This window comes from Panthera onca, chromosome A3 (assembly GCF_046562875.1).
Source record: "Panthera onca isolate mPanOnc1 chromosome A3, mPanOnc1 haplotype 2, whole genome shotgun sequence".
NCBI lineage: Eukaryota > Metazoa > Chordata > Mammalia > Carnivora > Felidae > Panthera > Panthera onca.
In genome coordinates, this window is record NC_138341.1 from 50,026,438 (window position 1) to 50,047,126 (window position 20,689).

At 42.0% G+C, this 20,689-nt stretch overlaps 1 protein-coding gene across 5 annotated transcripts in view; it reads right to left on the minus strand.

Annotated features, from left to right (window-relative positions):
• The window catches only part of TET3 (tet methylcytosine dioxygenase 3), a 105,817-nt gene that overhangs the window by 23,284 nt on the left and 61,844 nt on the right, over positions 1-20,689 (minus strand). For all 5 annotated transcript variants that reach the window (XM_060657371.3, XM_060657379.3, XM_078444615.2 and 2 more), the window contains 2 exons: positions 8,509-8,599; positions 2,188-2,281 (listed from right to left, as the gene is read on the minus strand). In XM_060657371.3, the coding sequence (XP_060513354.3) occupies positions 2,188-2,281; positions 8,509-8,599 (185 nt within the window). The remainder of the gene's footprint in view (positions 1-2,187; positions 2,282-8,508; positions 8,600-20,689) is intronic.

Here is a 20,689-nt window from a genome sequence, read left to right on the forward strand (position 1 = left end):
AGGCAAAAACCAAGAGAAGTCCACTGCACTAAGGGAGATAGCTAGAAAAGAAAAACACAACTCTGCACCACCATTTTCTTACCACTGTAATAGTCTATGACCTACCACCATTTGCCCTTCCTATAAAACACCATTTCTTTCCTCTCTCCTTTTATCTTCCCTCGTCAGATACAAGAATTTCCCCACCTCTGGGAACGTGGTCACTATGCATTCCCTTCTATCTGGGCTTTTCTTTCAAAGCTGGCATCACTCACTGGGGTTTGGTGACACCCATGAGCTGTTTCATCTTTTGGACAAAACATCAGGTGCCACGTGTGCTCTGCTCTGGGCATCTGCGCACAGACCCTGGAGGACCAACGTGTGAAGACCAAGTTCCTCCCCCTCCATCATTCTGCTTCCCTCTTCCTGCCCCCAGGAACTAAGCTCACTGCTTCACCTGGGCACCTCCTTCCTCAGCCCTAGCAGAGGCACAGGTGCTGCTCCCCAGAGCTCTGGGGCCAGAAATGCATATTCTCTTCTTCAACACCACCTACATAGCCAGTTGTTTTCTTCCCTTGATCCAACTGTTTCTGAAGATGGAAAAGTCCCCAGGCTCCACCTGTGTGAGGATCTTCAGTTTCCCATTCAGGACTGTGGAATTCTCCAATGACTACATGGATTAGCAGAAATAAGGGCAGATGCCATGTCGCTGATGGGTTCTCTGAGGGATAACACTGCACCCTGATCAGCCACAGACAGATACAGTCCCCCTCCCACTGTAATACCTATCTTTCAGGAGGGTGGGGACACTATACTTCCTCATACCTGTGAAGGCTCTATGTAGCTCCAGATTCTTTTATTATATATAATTCTGCAATACTGACCGAAAATTGCTAAAAAAAAAAAAGGTATGTGATAGTTCAGGTACAGACACCTTTCATATTCATTAAAAACAAAGGTGCAAAGGTATGGCATATACGAGACAAAAACAGCCATGTGCACATGGACACAGGCTGACAAAGGTCTTCTTCCCACCTTCCCTCACTCAGTGAGCTGTATATTCACACAGCCTATTACCTTTGCTCACATGACTCTCCTTGCCAGAAATGCTTCTGCTCTCCCATCAGCCCATTTATTTATTTTTTAAAAGAACTTTTTAATGTTTATTTATTTTCGAGAGGGAAGGTGGGGCAGAGAGAGAGGAGACACAGAATCCCAAACAGGCTCCAGGCTCTGAGCTGTCAGCACAGAGCCCGACACGGGGCTCGAACTCACGAACCATGAGATCATGACCTGAGCCAAAGTCGGACGCTTAACCGACTGAGCCACCCAGGCGCCCCTCATCAGCCCATTTAATGTGGCCCTGTATTTGTGATCCCATGCACGTCACCCTCCTCTGAGAAACAAAGCCTCACATTCCTCCCACCATTCATATCCCTTGACCCTGAACTCTACTGCACTGAGTTCGCCTCTCATAATTGGACCTTGATCACTCAAGTCTCCGTGATCTTATCTCATGTGTCTCTACACCATAAGCAGCTTGAGCACAGGGACAGACCCTTTCATTTTCGAGGCATATCCCCATACCGAGCACCCAGCACAGTGCTGAGCTCACACCTGATGACTTGCTGCTGCTCTTGAGCTTCTGCAGTGATGCTAAATATCTCCTCGAGGACTGGAAGAGCAAGGTCAGAAAACTGTGTGGGGGTGAAACGAGGGTCACAGTCACTGACGCTCCCCTCGCTGGGACACTCAGGCTGCCTTATAGGGAACAGTGGCTCAGAAGTAAAGTAGATGCAAGATTGTCCCCGACCCTGCCTAGAGGCCTAGCTAGTTCTTCTGGACCAGAGATAGGAATGCCACCGGCATATGGAGGGGCAGAGGGGTCAAATGGTGCACAGTGGGGCCCAGCTTTGAGTAAGATGACATCTTTCAGCCTCCCCTCAACCACATCCCTGATCCACGGGGAGAGTATGAACCAAGCATAATGACTAGAGCTTTTCTGAGGCCAGCCCAGGGTGCCAGGGGCTGGTGTTTAGATAAAACGAGGCTAGCTCAGGCTGGGGGAAAATGACTCTAACCAAGCACAGATGCAAGCTCCCACGTTCCCCTGAACAATAAACATGTCTGTTTCCACACACACACCTCTGGCCTGGCCTGCGGTGAGGGAAGTGAGGCAGCAGCCCCCACCACAGGGTTGACACTCACCCACTTTGCAATGGGGCAGCCGCGTGAGCTCTTCCCCTCCTTCCCAGTGTAGATGACCTTCTCGATCCGGATGGCTTTCCCCTTCTCTCCATACCTGGTGAGGGAGACAGAAGCCACCATCAGCACAGTGAAGCCCCAGAAGAGAGCAGCTTATGGTAAGAAGGCAAGCCTCAGTGTGCTTCAGCATGGCTTTAGTTACTGTGGGGTCAACAGAGAAGGAGAAGGATTTAAATGTTTGTTCTGTGCTTAGAGCCTCTGGAGACACAGCAGCCACGTACAGGCCCACAGGGCCTCCGGTCCATCTTGCCCAGCTCTGTCTCAGGGTAGAGGGGGTCATCAAACACAGTGTCCCTGATTATTATTCTGAACCTCCAGGGAAGGTACTCAAACCAAAGGCTAAACATGGGCATTTGTATCCAGCCTTGTTAGTGGAGTCACCCTGTTATTTATACAGTCAATAAACAAAAGAAAATAAATGGGGGAAAATCTTACTGTTTTCTTTCAACAATCCCCAGCTGACATTTGAACACGAGGACAGAGAGCTGAGGCCAGGGGAAGTGACCCTACCAAGCACCATCTGGCTCCGAGACTGCCCTGGCAGTAAACACACACTGCACACACTCGTGCTCTGGCCCACACACACTCGGGGATTCCGAGACCATCTAATTCAGAAGTGATCAGACTATGGCCCCAGAGCTGAACTGACCTGCCCAAGGCCACACAACTATGGTGCCACAGGCATCGGTGGCTTGAATGCTCCCCAGCCACTTTCTGGCTGCAGCACTGTAGTCAAATGACTGAAGTTCTCAAGGCCTGAGTTTCCTAATCTAACATGAAGATAAAAAGGGCCCATACTTCCCAGGCTTGGAAGGAGAACAAATTACATAATCCATAGGGATGCACTGTTTAAAGTGTTTTGAAGCTCCTGCGTGAGGGTTAGAGAGCCTGCTAAATATTAATTCTTAACAACATAAGTAGCCGTCTTACTGAACCGTCTTATTTTTAATAGCTTTTTAGCTTCAGGCACAAAATCATATCATCGACAAACAGGGTGATTTGTCACCTCCTCCTGTTCACTCTTCATGCCCTTCTTTCACTCTCTTGCCTCACTGTACCAGCCAAGGCTTCTGAAGTGCTAGTGAGCATCTCTGCTTATTTCCTCACTTGATTGTAAAATGTTGCCAACTATTCATCACTGAGAAGGAAGCTAGCTGAGTTTGGGAAAGAGACAGAGACTGACTTAGTTTGAAGGCATCTTCAAGCCTTGATTTTTAATCAAGAATGGGTTCTTTTTATCAAAAGCACTTTTAGCAACAAAGGACACAGATGACTCTTTTTGTCTTCCTTTGATCAATTAATATGAATGTGCTATTTTAACAGAGTATCTAAATCAAACTATCCTTGTATTTCTGTAATGAATCCACTCTGGCCATGGCCCTTTTTAATATACTACTTTAATAGAGAGATATCTCATCATACACACTATAGTTAACATAGTCTCTACAAACACACATAGACAATTACACATACAGGTATCCCTCACCTTTCAGAAGCTCATGTTATGTCACTTTGCTTTTACGAAAGACCTACATCAATACCTGTTTTTTTGGTAACCAGAAGAAATCCAAAGAGAATTTTTGCTTTTACGAAGAAAGGCAAAAAATGAAAATAGCGTTCAGCGTTCGTTTGGCAACGAGCCATTACAGAGGCAGTGCACACCCCAAGTGGTGCCGCGAGAGTGGCGCCACCAAGCTCCTGGCCCAGGAACTGCACTCAGCATTCCAGCCACCAGAGAGCGGAACTGCGTCTGTGAGCATCTGTGCTTTATCTTGATTTATCTTAAGGTATCAGAAAGCCTACAAGAGATTATTTTGGGGGGCCCAGGAACACTCAGACGTTTTCCCATATACATTAATGGTAACTGCTTCTTCGCTTCATTGCCATTTTCAGTTTAGGAAAGTTTTCAAAGGGATGCTCTACTTTTGGGTAGCGAGGGAGATCTGTATTCCTGTATCTCATCCACTCCACTTCCAGGAATCTCCACACCTCTGAAATAACTGTACAGATACACCAAGAGTTAGGCACAAGGTGTTCCTTGTTGTGCCAACAACTGAAAAATTAGGAACTGAAATATCTAGTACAGAATTGGCTAAACTATAATAAATATAATAAACTTCTGTATGTTGGAAAACCATGTAGCCATTAAAAGGGATTCGACAGAATGCTATGTACTAACATGGAAGAAATTAAGCTGGGGGCTGGAGGGGTAGCAGCTACAAATAGTGGGTACATTATGACTGATCCCATTTGGTTTAAAATCTCTCTATATATGCGCATCTATAAATGCTGACAAAAAACTAAAGAGTAGACATCAAACTTTTTAAAAAAGGTTTCTTCTGGATAATTGCTGGAAGGCTTTATTCTAAACTTTTTTTAAAAAAGACTTTTATAGACAGGTTTTATTTTGGTAATTGGGAAAGAGAATACATTTTTTTAAAGTATTGATGTACGGTTTCTTTGGTTTCTTGAGTGAAACAGAGCACACTGTCGAGGTGAAAAGTGTTTCTGATAATTAGCACATTAAAATTCTAAGGCTATGTTAGTCCCTTATAGAATGTGTTTGGAGACAGGACTCTGGGGGAGTTTATATAGTGTGGCCTGGCTCAAGAGGAAAAGACCAGATAGTGCTGCTTTTGTTTGGTTCCTGGAAAACTTTCAATTTCACAAACATTTATCAGGAAGTGGCCCCCAAGTGCAAAGCCTGGGTGCTTGGTGTGTCCTGGGGTCCCTGTGGGATGAACAGCCCGAGGCGTCCACGCTGCTCTCACCGAAACAGGATACTGTGTTCCCCTCAGGAGGGTGAGCAGAGGACACTGACACGAGCTCTCTGACCAGTACCTTCCCCCCATCCCACCCATCAGAGGAACACTTTCTGCACTGAACTTCGTATTCAAGAGCAAATAAAAAGGCCAAGCACTCTGATCAGCTAGACCTTTTCTTTTTCTTTTTTTTTCCTGAAACGAGAAATTTCTCTGTGCTTAATGACAACCAATCAACTCCGGATTTAGCTCTTTTTTCTTAAATGTCTTACTCTCTGGCCTAGCATTAAAATGATATTCTAGAACATCTGAATAATGTTCATTCCTGCATACAGATGAACTCCTAGACCCTAAGCTAAGTCTGAAAAGAATAGGCTGAAACCTTATCTTGAAAGATAACCTGATCATCTTAGCAAGTGGTTCTCAAAGGATGGTGCTGAGATCAGCATCACTTGGGAATTTGGGAGGAATACAGACTCTCAGGTCTCATCCCAGCCCTGCTGGGTCAGGAATTCTGGGGTAGGGCCAAGGATCTGTGCTTTCACAAGCACTCCAGGAGACCCTGAAGCACGCTCAAGTTTGATAGCCACTGATCTAAAGTTGTACTTCTTTGGGGTTACCTTTACCACCCAGTAATGAGACTAGTTCCCTAAACTCAGAGGATCTGCTAGCACAGTGGTGATTCTCTGTTTTTAGAATAAACATTTAATGAGCTCCTAGGCTGCAGAGAATCCCCTTCCCAGATAGATGACATGGGGCTCTGTGCAGCACACCATTCTGAGATACGGGTTTGTACAACTGACCACAAGAATGTACATCAGTGGGGACCTGGATTCCCATGTGTGGAACCCATAAATAAATTGGGATAATATTTTAGGATTTGCGTTTGACTGCCCCTCCTTTTTCCAAATCTTTACCAGAGAAGCTAAAAGCACCAACGTCTCCTTGATTTCAGCTCGTTTCCCCTTCCTGACTTTGTCCCACTTCTGGCGGTAGAGTGGTCCTGTAGAGAGAGGGTGGGGGAGACAGCCTGGACCATTCACAAACTAGACCCCCAGCCTGGTGATGTTCACTGGTTATTCATTCCTCTCCTTGTTCCACAAGAAAACTTAAAAAAAAAAAAAAAAAAGATGTCTATTAAGATAAAAACAGGTGATGAAATCAGAGTAAAGGGGGGGAAAAGATGAACGTAATGTTGGTACACAGAATGCAAGCAGTACGGTCTTGTGTGTATTTTTGAGAGACGAGCCTAGAAAATTTCAACATATGAGAAATCAGGAAGCTAATGAAGGTTCCTTAGGATTATGTCAAAAGGACTCAGGAGTGAACCTGAATAGGTTCTCATGGGCCAAAGATGAGAAATTACATTCCTCCCAATAGGGGGTACACAAATCTGGCTCTAAGCTTAACCAGCAGCCAACAAAGATGGAAATACAATCTGTTACATAATTTACAAGGTCCTTAAGATAAAAATAAACCAGCTGCTGAAGAAAAACACAAGTATTCCTGGTCTCGACAGGAATTCCTCCCTTGGATCAGTTTCTGAAGACTCTACACTTGGCTGTTATTTTTAAAGCAATGAGGGGGGGGGGGGGGAAAGGACAAATCTCAACTTTATCACTATCTCTTAATCCTTGTTTCAAAACATACTCTTCCATAACTAAAAGTTATTTAGAGAGCTGTCTAGAAATTTTGTAGAACTGTTTCCAAAAAACAAACACAAAAACTGTCCCAGGTCAACTTGTACACGTGACTCCCCTGCAGCCCTCAACCTGCAAATAAGAGCATCGCTATTTCTTACCAGAAAGTCACTGGCCAAAATGCTGCCTGCCCCAACCCTGGCATCACAATGCACATGCACGTTGGCACACGAAGGCACACACATGCAACACACACCTTGTTTTAAATGTTTCGTTCTCACAGCCTCAGAGGTCCACTTTCAAGCAGGCTTGAATTTACAGATTGAGTCTTTGAATGCTTTTCTGATGGACTACTTTGAATACAAATGTTGCCAGATGGTACAGGACAATTAAGAGTCATTACGGGAGATCACAGTCCTCTATCCATCTTACCATTTATTGACTCAAGGATGCCAATACAGTTTTTCAGTTCAAATTCACGTTCCCTGCTAGACTGATGACAGGATTCACTTGGCTCCCCTGCTCAGACAAAATATGGTACCCAGATCTGAGGGAAACTCTAAGCCACTCTGCCTTCCACACATCTGTGTGTATATGATGTATACGTATGAGCAAACATGTTTATGTCTACATAGTCTTTGCTATACTAATGCTTGTTATAAGATTTCAATCAGTAGATGTTGTATGAGACAAGATACCCTATATGTGGTACTTCCCTATAAGCACTAAGTGCTTTCCAGACATCAATTCAGTTTATCTTCATAATTCTCCTACAATGTGTATGTACTTTTACATTATCTCCATTTTGCAGATAAGAAAACTGAGTCACAGAGCAGTAGAGCAACTTACCCAAGGACTCAGCAGGAAGTGGCAGGGCCAGGATTAGACCTTACGTCTAGCTTCAGCGTTCACATGCTCTCAATCACCAAGCTATTTTACCTTTCTGTACATTGGAACTCATAGCATTTAATATCTGCTGTGGACCCACCCATAAAATTTAAAGTCTCTAGCTACACGAGCTGCTTAGAAAAACAAAACTGGGCTGTTATGTAAAAACCGTGTAGTCTTGAGTTTGAATTCTAAGTGTCAATGTAAACTCATGATGTATTTAATCACAATCAAGAACAAAAATAAAAAATCTACACATACATCTTAGCTCTTTCTACTAAAATGGCCTAGAAATGATGAGCACACCTCGTACCAGAGTTTGTTTTCTGAAAACTTTTTCCCCCAATAAAAAGGACCAGGACTTCGTGGATAGACACAGAATGCGAGCCCAGATCATACAGTCGTACAAGGAATCGAGAAAGCTATGAGAGACTCCTGGGATGGTATCAGAACGACTCAGGACACACTGAATAGGCGCCTACTGGCCAAAGAGGAGACATTATATTCTTCCTAGTGGAGGTACAAAATAGCACCTATAAGGTAGTTTTGAAAAACAAGAAAGAAAGAAAAAATGATGTGATTTCCATGAAGTCTTTAGCTCTGACTGTGAACTTATAGGCCACAGAGAGGGCAGAAGAACATGACAATAGCACAGAAAAGCCAGCAGCAAAATTCAGACCTCAGGAAACACTATGGGACACGGAGTCATTTAACCAGACCTCATCAGTAAGAAAATATTTCAAGACAGAGAGAAAAGCTGGGGAGGGGAAGATCTAGAGGGCAGACCAACAGACAGAGAGAGAAATCCAGAAGCACTGTGGGTGAGAATCCCATATTCAACCCTCCACAGTCCGGATATCCTGGCTTCCTTTCTGTGTGTGGTCTGGTCAAGGCAATGAAAACGAGAGGTGCTTCAATTCCATGCTCTACTAACAACTTGCCCAGCTCTCCTTGGACATTTGTGCGTCACTCACCGCTCCTCCATGAGTTCCCGGATAGAGGCTACCGTGGGGCCAGATCCCAGGTGAGTATAATATGGACCTTCATCTTTCTCCACTATTTGTTCTGCAGAAACACAGAGTAAACATTATTTGGAGGCATCAACTCATCAACATTAATATAGCAAGTCAAACCACCAACAGGAAAACTAATGGGCACATTCCACAGCAGGAAATTTGAGTGGCTTATAAATATGTGAAAATGTGTTCAACTCCATTAGGAATCATTAATACAAATTAAAATCACAGTGAAACACCATAACACACAGGGCATATTGGCAAAAACTGAAGAATCTGGTAAAATCAAGTGTCGTCAAGATTGTGATGTAACCACCTTGCAATTCAGTTTACTACTCTGTGTGTTTAGAATGGGGTAGGCTAAGCCACTCTACTACAAGGGATGTACACAAAAGAATAAAAAATAATGACTCCAACAGATACTTGGATGCCAATTTCACAGCAGCATTATTCACAAGAGCCAAAAGGTGAAAACAACACAAAAGTCCATCGATAGACGGACAAAATTCGGGGTATCTACACAATGGAATATTACCCAACCAGAAAAAGGAATGAAGTTCTGATACATGCCACACCATGGATGAGCCTGGAAAGCATTACGGTGAAATAAGCCAGACGCAAAAGGACAACTATTGCATAATTCCATTTAGATTAGATATCCAGAATAGGCAAGTTCATAGAGGTAAAAATTAGATCAGAGGTCACCAGGGGCTGGGAGGGGTGGAGAAGGAGGACTTATTGACTCCTGGGTACCGAGTTTCTGTTTAGGGGGATGAAACAGTTTTGGAAACAGGTAGTGGTGACGGTTGTACAATATTGTGAGTGTAGTTAATGCCACTAAAACGTACACTTAAAAACAGTGTACAAAAATGGCAAATTTTATGTTACGTATATTTTACCACAATTTAAAAAAAAGAAAGGAATGAAGGACTGACACATGCTACAATGTAGATAAACCTCAAAAACATTATGCTCAGTGAAAGAAGCATCACATACTGTATGATCCCATGCATATGAAACCTCCAGAATGGGTGAAGCCACAGAAATAGAAAGCAGATTGACAGCTGCCGGAGGCTGGGAGGAGGGAAAGAATGCGTGAGTAACTGCTGAGTGAGTACGGGGTTTGGTTTTGGGGTGACGAACGTGTTTTGGAACTAGACAGAGGTGGTGGTTGTCCACTGTAACTATACTAAATGCCACGCAACTGCTTACTTTAAAATAGTTCATTTTATATGACGCTCACTACAATTATTTTTAAAAAGAACAAATTATCGCTGCACACAACATGGATGAATTTTAAATGAATTTTTCTCAGTGAAAGAAACGCGACCCAAATGACTATGTAATAGTAGCTGTGGAAAGCAGTTTTGACTGGCTACTACAAGGCTAAAAACAAAAAGAACTTTCCACAAATACTGTGCTATAGTTGGTAAGTTTGTTTTATGTCTAAAGAAAATACAACAACTAAATGCAATGTGGTATCCCACATTGGTCCTTGAATAGGAAAAGGACATCAGTGGAAACACTGACAAAATTCAAAGTCTGCAGTTAATAGTATTGTACCAACACGAATGTCTTATTTTTAAATGCACCGCGATCATGTAAGATGTTCACATTAGGGGCAGCTGGATAAAGGGTATACAGGAACTCTCTGTACCAATTCTGCAACTCTTCTATAAATGTAAAATTATCTCAAAATTAAAAGCTTTCAAAAAATAAAAAAACTAGGCAGCGCACCCCACTTTACTGATTCTGTCCTAGAAGAAATCTTACTTACATGCATCAAAACACAGGTACAAAGATTTTCAGAGCAACACTGTTTGCAACAGTCAAAACTGGAAACCTATAATCCAGCAACAGTGAATAAATACAATGTAGCACAGGCGTGCAATGGGTTCTATCTAGCACTGAGAATCCACAACCTTCCACAACATGGTTGAATACCACAACATCACGGCAAGTGAAAGACACATACCAAAGAACAAAAGCAGTAAGATTACATTTAAATAATATACAAAAACAGCCTCAACTAAACTATACTATTTAAAGGCCCACACAGAGGTGGTAAAATTACCAGGTTGAAATATGAGCTTGCAGACATTCAACGGTTTTTTATCTACAGACAATGGTGATTTTATATGGTTGTATAAAGAAACACAAGAAAATCATTGTCACAAGTTGAGAGAGTTGTTGCCTCGGGAGGGTGGAAGAGGAATGTGAACAGGGCAGGTGTACAGGGATCAAGGTTGTGGTTACACGGTATTCACTTTATACATTTTCATTGAGTTGTATATGAATGTTCTGCATACTTTCCACTATCTATCATTCATGATTTTTTTAATGCAAAAAAAAAAAAAAAACCACCTGTCACACCTATTTTATGCAGAACATTATGCTCAACTTTATGGGGGATTCAAGATGGGATAATAGGTGATGGCTGCCTTTCAAGAGTTTATGATCTACCTGGATAGATAAGATCCACACAGAAGAAGCTACCTAATGGCATTTCAAATTAATGGGGAAAGATGAATTTTTCAGTGCATGATACTGACACAATTGGGGAAAAAGTCTGATCCACATTTAATACCTTACCCCAAAATACATTCCAAATAGTTGGAAGATTTTTTAATTTTTTTAAAAAAATATTTATTTACATTTGAGAAAGACAGTGCATGAGTGGGGGAGGGGCAGAGAGGTTGGAGACAGAATCTGAAGCAGGCGCCAGGCTCCGAGCTGTCAGCCTAGAGCCTGATGCGGGGCCGAACCCACAAGCAGCGAGATCGTGACCAGAGCTGAAGTCGGATGCTCAATTGACTGAGCCACCCAGGCGCCCCTAGTTGGAGGATTTAAATACAAAAAAAATTTAGACGATGTAAGTTCTGAAAGGAAAACAATGGGAGGTTTGTTTTTTTTTGTAAGTTTTTATTTGAGAGAGAGAGAGAGAGAGAGAGAGAGAGAAAACACAAGCGGGGGAGGGGCAGAGAGAAGGAGAGCCAGAATCCCAAGCAGGCTCTGCGCCATCAGCGAAAAGCCCGACGTGGGGCTCAAACTCACGAACCCGTGAGATCATAACCTGAGCCAAGGTCAAGAGTCAGATGCCCAAGTGACTGTGCCACCCAGGCACCCCAATGGGAGAGTCTTTAAAAATAATCATGGAAATGGGAAGTCTTCTCAAAGTATAACAAGAAATTCTAAAGCTCCCTGCCCAAACCCTGATAAATTTAACTTAAAAAAAAATTATAATAATAACTAACAAAAGTCAAGCTGAAAGACAAACAACACACTGAGGAGAAATATCTGGAATTCATACCAGATAAAAGGCTAATTTCCTTAATATATCAAGAGCACCTGTAGCTGAATAAGGTCAGTAATTCAAGAAAAAAATTTAAAAAGGATAAAAAGGGAAATGCAAATGGCTCAAACACATGTAAAGCTACAATAAGATACCAGTTTTACCCTTCAGATGAGTTACCATCAATGTCTTGTGCTGATGAGGGTATAGGAAAACAGGCAGTTATGGAGAGTAATTCAGCAAAATATTAAAATAACAACTGCACATGAATCCATTTGACTCAGCAATTCCAAAGAATCTCAAGTCTTCTAAGAATTTGTTTCTGGAAATTTGGATATGTACACAATTATACGTATATTCATATATATGAATATATTCATATGTATATTCATATATATGAATATATATATACGAATACTCACTGCATCTTTTGTAATGACAAAATCTGTGCAATGACAAAATGTTCCTCATGATACATTATGTATTCTAAACATATTATGGCATATCCATATAATGAACTACTGAGCACTATCAAAAGAAACCAGGCAGCTCCAGATTTACTGACAAAAAATGACCTCCAAGATATTTTAGGTGGGAAAAAAGAAAGCAAATTTCAATATTGCATGTATAACATACCATAGTTAGTATATACAGTCACACATACGTTAGCATATACACACCACATGCAAGTAAAAACAGTGTTTGGGTTACTACCCACACTAAGTATAAGAGCAAGTCTGTGAAAATGAGTTCAGGTGTGTTCCTGTCTTTAAAAACAAAGCGTGTGGAAGGCTTTCCGGCGATTATGAAGCTGGGGAGATCCTGGCCAGACTGAGGACGTCAGATCTCATTGAACCTTTCCCTGAAGCCCCTCAATAAAACAGTTTGATTCCCTCCCTCCCGCCCCCACAAAAAAGGTTTGCAATGGTGTGTGCAGTCCCTGCGGATGAACTGATGGGACACGCCTACCTCTTGTGGCTGCCACTCGTGGAGCCTCTTCATCCCCTTCATGTCCTGGGTCAGGCTCTTGTCTAAATTATCCTACCCAATCCCACCGGTTAATACACCCAAAACAAAAGTCTGACCACACCACTTCCCACTGATGACTTGGCGTGAGACAAAAGAAAGAACCCAAATTCCAGAGCAGCGTCCACAAGGCCCCTCTGGAGCCGCCCGTGCACAGCGCTACAGCCTGCAGCGTTCCTGGCACACAACTGCGCCGCCCCTCCGTGTCTTTAACGTGCTTTCTCACTGACAACGGTGCCTTCCTTTATTTCTCTCTTTGGAAGAACTCTCCTCTTAAGGTCTAAATGCCACCTCTTCTGTGAAACTCCAGTGCACTTCTCAGGTCCGCTTTCCCTCTGGATTCCCAGAACACCTTGCATACAACGGAAATATCCAGGCATGTATCACAGCACATTTTTATCATTAGCATAGCACAGCAGAACGGACATGGATTTTGCAGACAGGCCTGGGCAAATGTGACGAGTTACCTTCCCGGCCTCTAATACTCATGCCTTCAACTACACAGAGGGCTCCGTGCAGTATTTGGCGCATAATATGAACTCAATAGGCAGCTGCTGTCCAGACTCTGCCAAACAAATTGTGCGACCGTGGCCAAATGACACAACCCTTATGAGCCTTAAAAGCAGTTAAAATAATGTTCCTACATTACGGAGTTGTTAAAGATTAGATGAGATGTAGTCACCTAGTACTGTTCTCAACCGATCAATGCTTAAATGTTTCATGAATGAATGAATATTTTCAAGTAAAGGATTAAAAATGACTTGCTCCAAATATACACTATTTTGAACCATAAAACAGAGAGCCTTACAGAAGGGAACATATGGAGTGTGGGGGTGGGGGGATACCAGGGGAGGGGAGGGAAAGAAAATGTAAGAATGTGGGTGCTGGAGGTAGTGGTCTGAAAGCTCTTTATAGGCACTAAGAGACTACATGGTATATAAAAAGTAGAACATAAGAATTTGCCAGAACTTCTGGGCCCTATTCCAGTTTCTATTATCTGGAAAAAAGTCAAAGTAATGGACTGACTGCAGGATCTTCTACTGGAACTAGAACATAATGTAGCTTTTAGGGACTACCTTCTGCCCCAAATCAGAAAAGCTCAAAACTTACACAGTTAAAGGCAGAGAAAGATTTTCAAGGAGAAGATGTAAACTAAGTCTTGGCAACTCCACCCTAGCAGCTATGAAAAAAGATAAAGATCCAAAACCGAGCCAACCTAGAAACTGGATGGTCGGTCAGGTTTCTCTGGGAAGGCCCTTAGAACACCAAGGGCAGACATAGCTCCAAGTACTAAACAAAAAGCAAAATTATTCTTTCCCTTTTAGAGGTTCATAAGGCAGCCCAAGGAGCCCTTCGGAAGCATTTTCTTTTAATTATATCCTTTTTCCTGTTTTACATATATAAAAAACACATAAGATATATGTACAGATAGACTTTAAATTATAGAGACAAACAGATCCCTTTCCTGGATTATACGTCTATATCAGGGAGAAGATATTCTATGGAAAAAAACTAAACTTAAAATTAAGTATGCTTAGCTATAAAACTAGTATACATTTACAAACTTAATTATCCTTACATGTTTATATATCCATAAGGCTATATACCTCATTATATATATTTACATAAATATGAGAAAATACATCTCGTCATATACACATATAGATAAATAGATAAATCTCTATATATCTTCTGTGTAGCAATGGGCTTATCCTCAGTTATGGTGGTGGGCAAGTGACAATACTTTGTCAGGTTGGGGGAATGTTCTGCAGAATGCAGTATATACTGTGAATCAGTGACCAATATGTGCTTCTGTTTTTTCATGACAAAATAAGATTTATTAACCTTTTGGTTGTGTTTAATGCTATAACCTTAAATTTAATACGTGAGTTTACCCTATTTTAGTTATAACCTATGTATGGTCTTCTGTCATTTTGTTTTCCGTGCTTGTATCCTTGGTTTTTTTCTTTCCTATCTTTTGTTATAGGTTTTGTATTTTCTATTACTCCCCACCCCATACCCCTGGTAATTTGGAAAAATCTACAGTATGTCTTTAGTGATGCTAAATGTGCTTTTGCAGAGAAAGAAGTTAGCACGCTTACAATTTTTCCCATCTCCTCCTTCATTTCATCTCCTGCTTTTTGTTGGTGTCCTTGTGAACATATTTCTTCCTCTCTATTATAAAAGAGATATTTAATATAAAATAATTTAAAGTATAAGTAAGTATATCACCTTTATTTTAGGAAAGAATTATCACACTTCTTTAAATTTAGACGTCACATTTGAATACATTTAGTGTTCACTACCCGCCCCTTCATAACACAGAACTTCCCCAATCTGTTACTCATCAGACTCATCTCTAGAAAATGTGAGTTCTTGCATATTCGGAAATGTTTCAATGAAGCTTTTATGCGTGAATGGCAACTTAACTGGGTATAGAATTCCTGGGTCAAACATTTATCTTAATATTCCGAGAACTGCAATGCGCCTATCCAACAAAAAATGATGTCCAGCATAAATAAAGAACCCCCAACAATCAATAAGAAAAAGAGAAACACAACAGAGAAACAGGCAAATGGCTTGAACAGGTATGAACAGGTATGAAAAGGTGCTTCAACTCATTAGTCATCAGGGAAATGCACATTAAAGCCACAACGAGATACACCTACCACAATGGCAGGAAGACTTAATACTGTTTGCTGGTGAGGATGTGGAGCACCAGAGGTAGGAGTTTACACTGTCACAACCACTTTGGAAAATGAATAGTACCAACTAGAGCCGAACATACACAATTTCAGTGTCATTAGGTATATACCCAACAGAAATATGTAAATGTATACGTGTATGTTCTGAGAGACATACAGAAGAATATCTTATATCGGCATGATTCATAATAACTCCCAAATTGGAAACAATCCGAATGATCATCAGTGGCCAAATGGATAACTGTAGCCTATTCATAAAACTGAGTAGTATGCAGCAATGAGCATGAACAGATCATAGGTACCTCTACACACACATACATAAACCTCATAAGCACGGCACTGAACAAAAAAGTCGTAACATAAAGGAATACATGCACACGTATTTATGGTAGATACCTATGAAATTCAAGAACAGGCAAACTGATCAATGTGGTTTTAAAAGTTAGAAAAGTAGTTACCACCTTAGGACAGGGGTTGGCAAAGTTTTTATGTTAAGGGCCAGATAGCAAACATTTAAGGCTCTGCGGGGCATGTAGTCTCTGTGGTAAGAGCTCATCTTTGCTGATGGAGTGAAAAGGCAGCCGTAGATAATACATAAACAAATGAGCGTGGCTATGTTCCATTAAAGCTTACGGACACTGAAATTCGGGCTTCGTATAATTTGTCAGTCATGAAATATTCTTCTTTTGATATATTTTTTAGGCCATTTAAAACCATAAACATCATTTTTAGCTCACAGAGAAGAGCCAGATATGGTCTGCAGACCTAGTGTGCTTTCAAGAGTCGGATGCAGGTGACTGGGTGTGGGGCTGCTGAGGGGCTGGAAAAACTCTGTTTCTTGACCTAGATGTGGTTACACAAGTACGTGCCTTTCATAGCACTGAGTTGTACACTTAAGGTTTATGTACCTTCCTATATGTGTTTCAATCAAAGAATGTTTTTTAAAAGTATTTCTTTTAAGTTAAAAAAAACTGAACATGTGTGACTAACTTAATTTTTCAGTTAATTTATTGGTAGACTATTCTTCATTCTTGAAATTCAGGAAGTTCCTCAGGATCGTTATTTGTTGATTTTTATTCATTTTCTTTCATTTCAGAAAAGTTTTCTATTCTTTACTCTTGCCTTTGTTCAGTTTGTTCTAGGCTCTTCACCAGTGATTGCCAGTATTTCTGACAGAATGAATCTGTGTATAGAATCCCTCCCCCTGCCTCTCGTCCATACCCCTTATCTCCCCACTCTACGGTCATTCCTGTTTTCTTTTCCTGTTTTGGAGTGACCTCCAAGTCCCTCTTCCTCACTGATTTGCCCTTCCTGTAACTCTGATTCCGCTTTTTCCAGCCTCTAGTGCAGCTGTGCGGGCTTTATGCAACAGCACACTTCTGGAATTTAATCCATACCTCTTGTGGCTTCTTTGTAACTCTATTCTAGCACCTCACCTTTCACCTCCTGTTTCAGAGCGAACATCTTTTTCAACTTCCTTGACAGTATATATCAGTTCTTCAAGTTTCTGTTTTTTCTAATGTAAGTTTTCATTCTAAATGTTAGAATAATCCCTCCCCTTTTCCCATAGAATCTGAATGGGTTGCGTGTTGGTTGCTTATTAATTCACCTTTCCGTGGAAAAAGTTCATCTCCAGGGTTTCTCCCCTTCGGCACTATAGTTTGGACTAGATAGCCCTGTGTTGTAATGCCCTGCATATCACTGTAGAATATTCAGCAGCATCCCTGGCTTCTACCCACTAGATGCCAGTAGCACCACACCGGCTGTGACAGCAGAAACTGTCCGTGCATTGCCAAATGTCCCCTGGGGAGAAGAGGGGCAAAACAGCCCCTCATTGAAAGCCACTGGTCTACTCATTTGTCCCAAAAGACAATGAGTAGAATCTCCTTACTGGACACTGCTCAAATTCTTCCTTACACTTTAAGCTAGAGAACTGGATGCTGTAGAGGTTTCAATTATTAGTTCAAAAGTTCAACAGCCTGAAGGGGGGATGGGAAGAATTGGGGCTGGCTGTGGACTGTCGCAACTGAGAAATTTCATCTCTAGGCACTCGGTTGTTGGGACCAACGCCTCTAAATATACACCTATTTTGTGTGTTGAGGGCTGGGTCATGCTCTGTCTTGATGCTAGGATTTTGGTTCTTTTCCTCATATGGGAGTAAGCTGGTCACTCTGATAAGACATCAAGTTAAAATAAAGCCCCACAGATTGCAGGATTTTTGTTTGGTGGTTCAGCAAATATTTCTCTGTGCACAATGGCCTTTGTTTGGTGCTGCTGGCCCTCGGCTACAAAGCTGGCTCCTAGGATATGGCTTCCAGTCTCTCTGGCCAACTGTCCTCACCCCATACCTCATCCCCATCAGAAGCTGGAATAGGCAGGGAAAAGGGGCTGGTTTGCATCCCCCACTTTCCAGAATGTCTTCTAGATGGATGGTTTCCAGCCCATCTCTCCAAGCTTCAGGGTCCCTCTGAGACTCCTCCAGTGTTTCTCCCAACAGTGGGGGTCATATACATCATATCATCCTTTATTTTAATTCAACTGATCTATCTTTCTTTCTTTCTTTCTTTCTTTCTTTCTTTCTTTCTTTCTAGCATTTATTTATTGTTGAGAGACAGAGAGGGACATAGCATGAGGGGGGAGGGGCAGAGAGAGAGGGAGACACAGAATCTGATGCAGGCTCCAGGCTCTGAGCTGTCAGCACAGAACCCGATGCAGGGCTTTGAACCCACGAACCACGAGATCATGACCTGAGCCGAAGTCGGATGCTTAACTGACTGAACCACCCAGGAGCCCCCTTAAATTCAACTGATCTTAAGCTAGCAGACAGCCCCTGGAATTCATGGTTTAAGATTGGGGCTATTTCCAAACTTCAGTTGACGAATTTTCTCTTCTGTTTTTGTCATTCCTTTCACCAGGTTTCAGGAAAAGGTTATTTTGCTACCTTGCTTTAAGTCATTAATTCTCCTTTTAGTCTCCAACACCGTAGTAGGGTCTTCCTCCTCTACAGAGGTAGAGCAGGGAAACAGCTCAACTCTCCTTAAAGAGAAATCTGTTTTAGGTCTCATTTTGAGCAGTTGGAGCAGAAAGAAGTGAATTTTTTCCCTAAAATACATGGTAGGAGCTCAGGAGAGAAAAATCCAATTTTTGAGAAAATATTGGTTATGTGGCTCCAGGTGCTTTTCTCTGCCCTATGCACTTAATTTTACACTCATTAAGATAGAAAAATATGCTCTGTTCCACTTGTGTACTAGGCTAGGGAAAAAATGAAATGTATCCTTTCTGCTATCTGCAAGAGATACTAAACACAAGAAACTACTCATGACTGCCTAACAGAAAGAAGGATCCTTAATTTCTAAATGAACATCCCATCTTCCTGGGTCAAGGCATTTCTTCTCTTTATGCCATTGATAGAGACGATAACTGGTATAATTAATGCATAGGTGTCAAGATCACACAAAAGGTTTATGTACTGGTCTTCTTTTTCCAAACAATCCTATATAAATGCCTCAGTTTCCTGTATCAATTTCAGTGTACTTCAAGCTGACCAGATTAAGCTTATAGAACTAATTAGATTCTATTTCCATGACAGTCAATAACCAACTGCTAGCTCATTGCTTCCCGGCTGCCATAAATCCACACAGTGGGCAGGCAGATGGTTGGGCCCTACCCTGGATTAGGTGTGCTAGATGAATTTTTTGTTTTGTTTTGTTTTGTTTTTAAACTAAAATCACAGGTCAGGCTGCCTGTAGGCAGCATGCCAGGCCTGCTGGTTATAGACACGAATACCTTTATAACATGGATACACTCACTGATGACAAAGATTAAAGGGAAGGAGATCGTGCCTAAACCCATCTGACATCTTTGTAGAGTTTAAATATGGAAGTAGAATAAGGTTGACTAGTTAACCAAAAAATATGAAGAGCACTTACCACAGTGCTCAGCATTAGTCTGAATGTTTTAGAAATACAACATTCAGTCCCTGATCCTAAGGAACCTGGGATTTAACTGATGAGACTAGTGCACATATAATAACACATCATGGGGGCCCCTAGGTAGCTCAGTCGGTTGAGTGTCCGACTTCGGCCTAGGTCATGATCCTGCGTTTTGTGGGTTTGAGCCCCGTGTCAGGCTCTGTGCTGACAGCTCGGAGCCTGCTTCAGATTCTCTGTCTCCCTCTCTCTCTGCCCCTCCCCTGCTTGCACTCTGTCTCCCAAAAATAAATAAATATTTAAAAAAAAAACACACATCATGGAAGACAAAGAAGAATTCAGCATTAAATCCTGGGTTCTTAGCCCTCCCAACCTCCCAAACTATATGCTGGTCCTTTAAGCTTCCCTTTCCTCAATTTCCTCCCACCTCTCTTTCACACCTCCTTCACAGTCTCCTATTTGAGACCCTCTAAACGCTAGTATCCTCCCTTCGCACGCCTCTTCTCAATCTATACATTTAACCTGGTGAAATGATCATAATTGAAACTTCAACTGCCATCAGTTTGCTCTAGAACCTCCAACTCACAGACCCACATGGATGCACACCTTCAGACCCCATAGACATCTCAAAGGCTGGATGTCCAAACGTGCTTCCTTCCCAGTATTTTGATTCTTGGTGAATGGCACCACCATCTACTCAGCAACTTCAGGAATCACCTGTGGCTGTTTTTTCTTCCTTACTCTTTTTTTGTTTTGTTTTAAACAGGTACTATTTCTTTTTTTAATGTTTGTTTATTTTGAGAGAGAAGGAGAGCATGAGCAGGGGAGGGGCAGAGAGAGAGGGAGAGACAGAATTCCCAAGCAGGCTCCATGTTATCAACCCATGGCCTGATGCGGGGCTCGTACCCACAAACTGTGTGATTACAACCTGAGCTGAAACCAAGAGGTGGACACTCAACTGACTGAGCAACCCAGGAGCCTCTCTTCCTTACTTACAGCCAACCATTAGTTCTTTTTCCTAATCTTACTCTTATCCACCCACTCCTCTCCTCCCTCCTACTCAATGTCATTCTCTGAGTTCAGGCACTGATTATTTCTTGCCTGAACCACACCTGAGCTTGCAAACTGGTTTCTCTACTTTTGGTATCGTCTCTTCTTCCCCTGAACTCCCCCTCTCTGGCCACTCC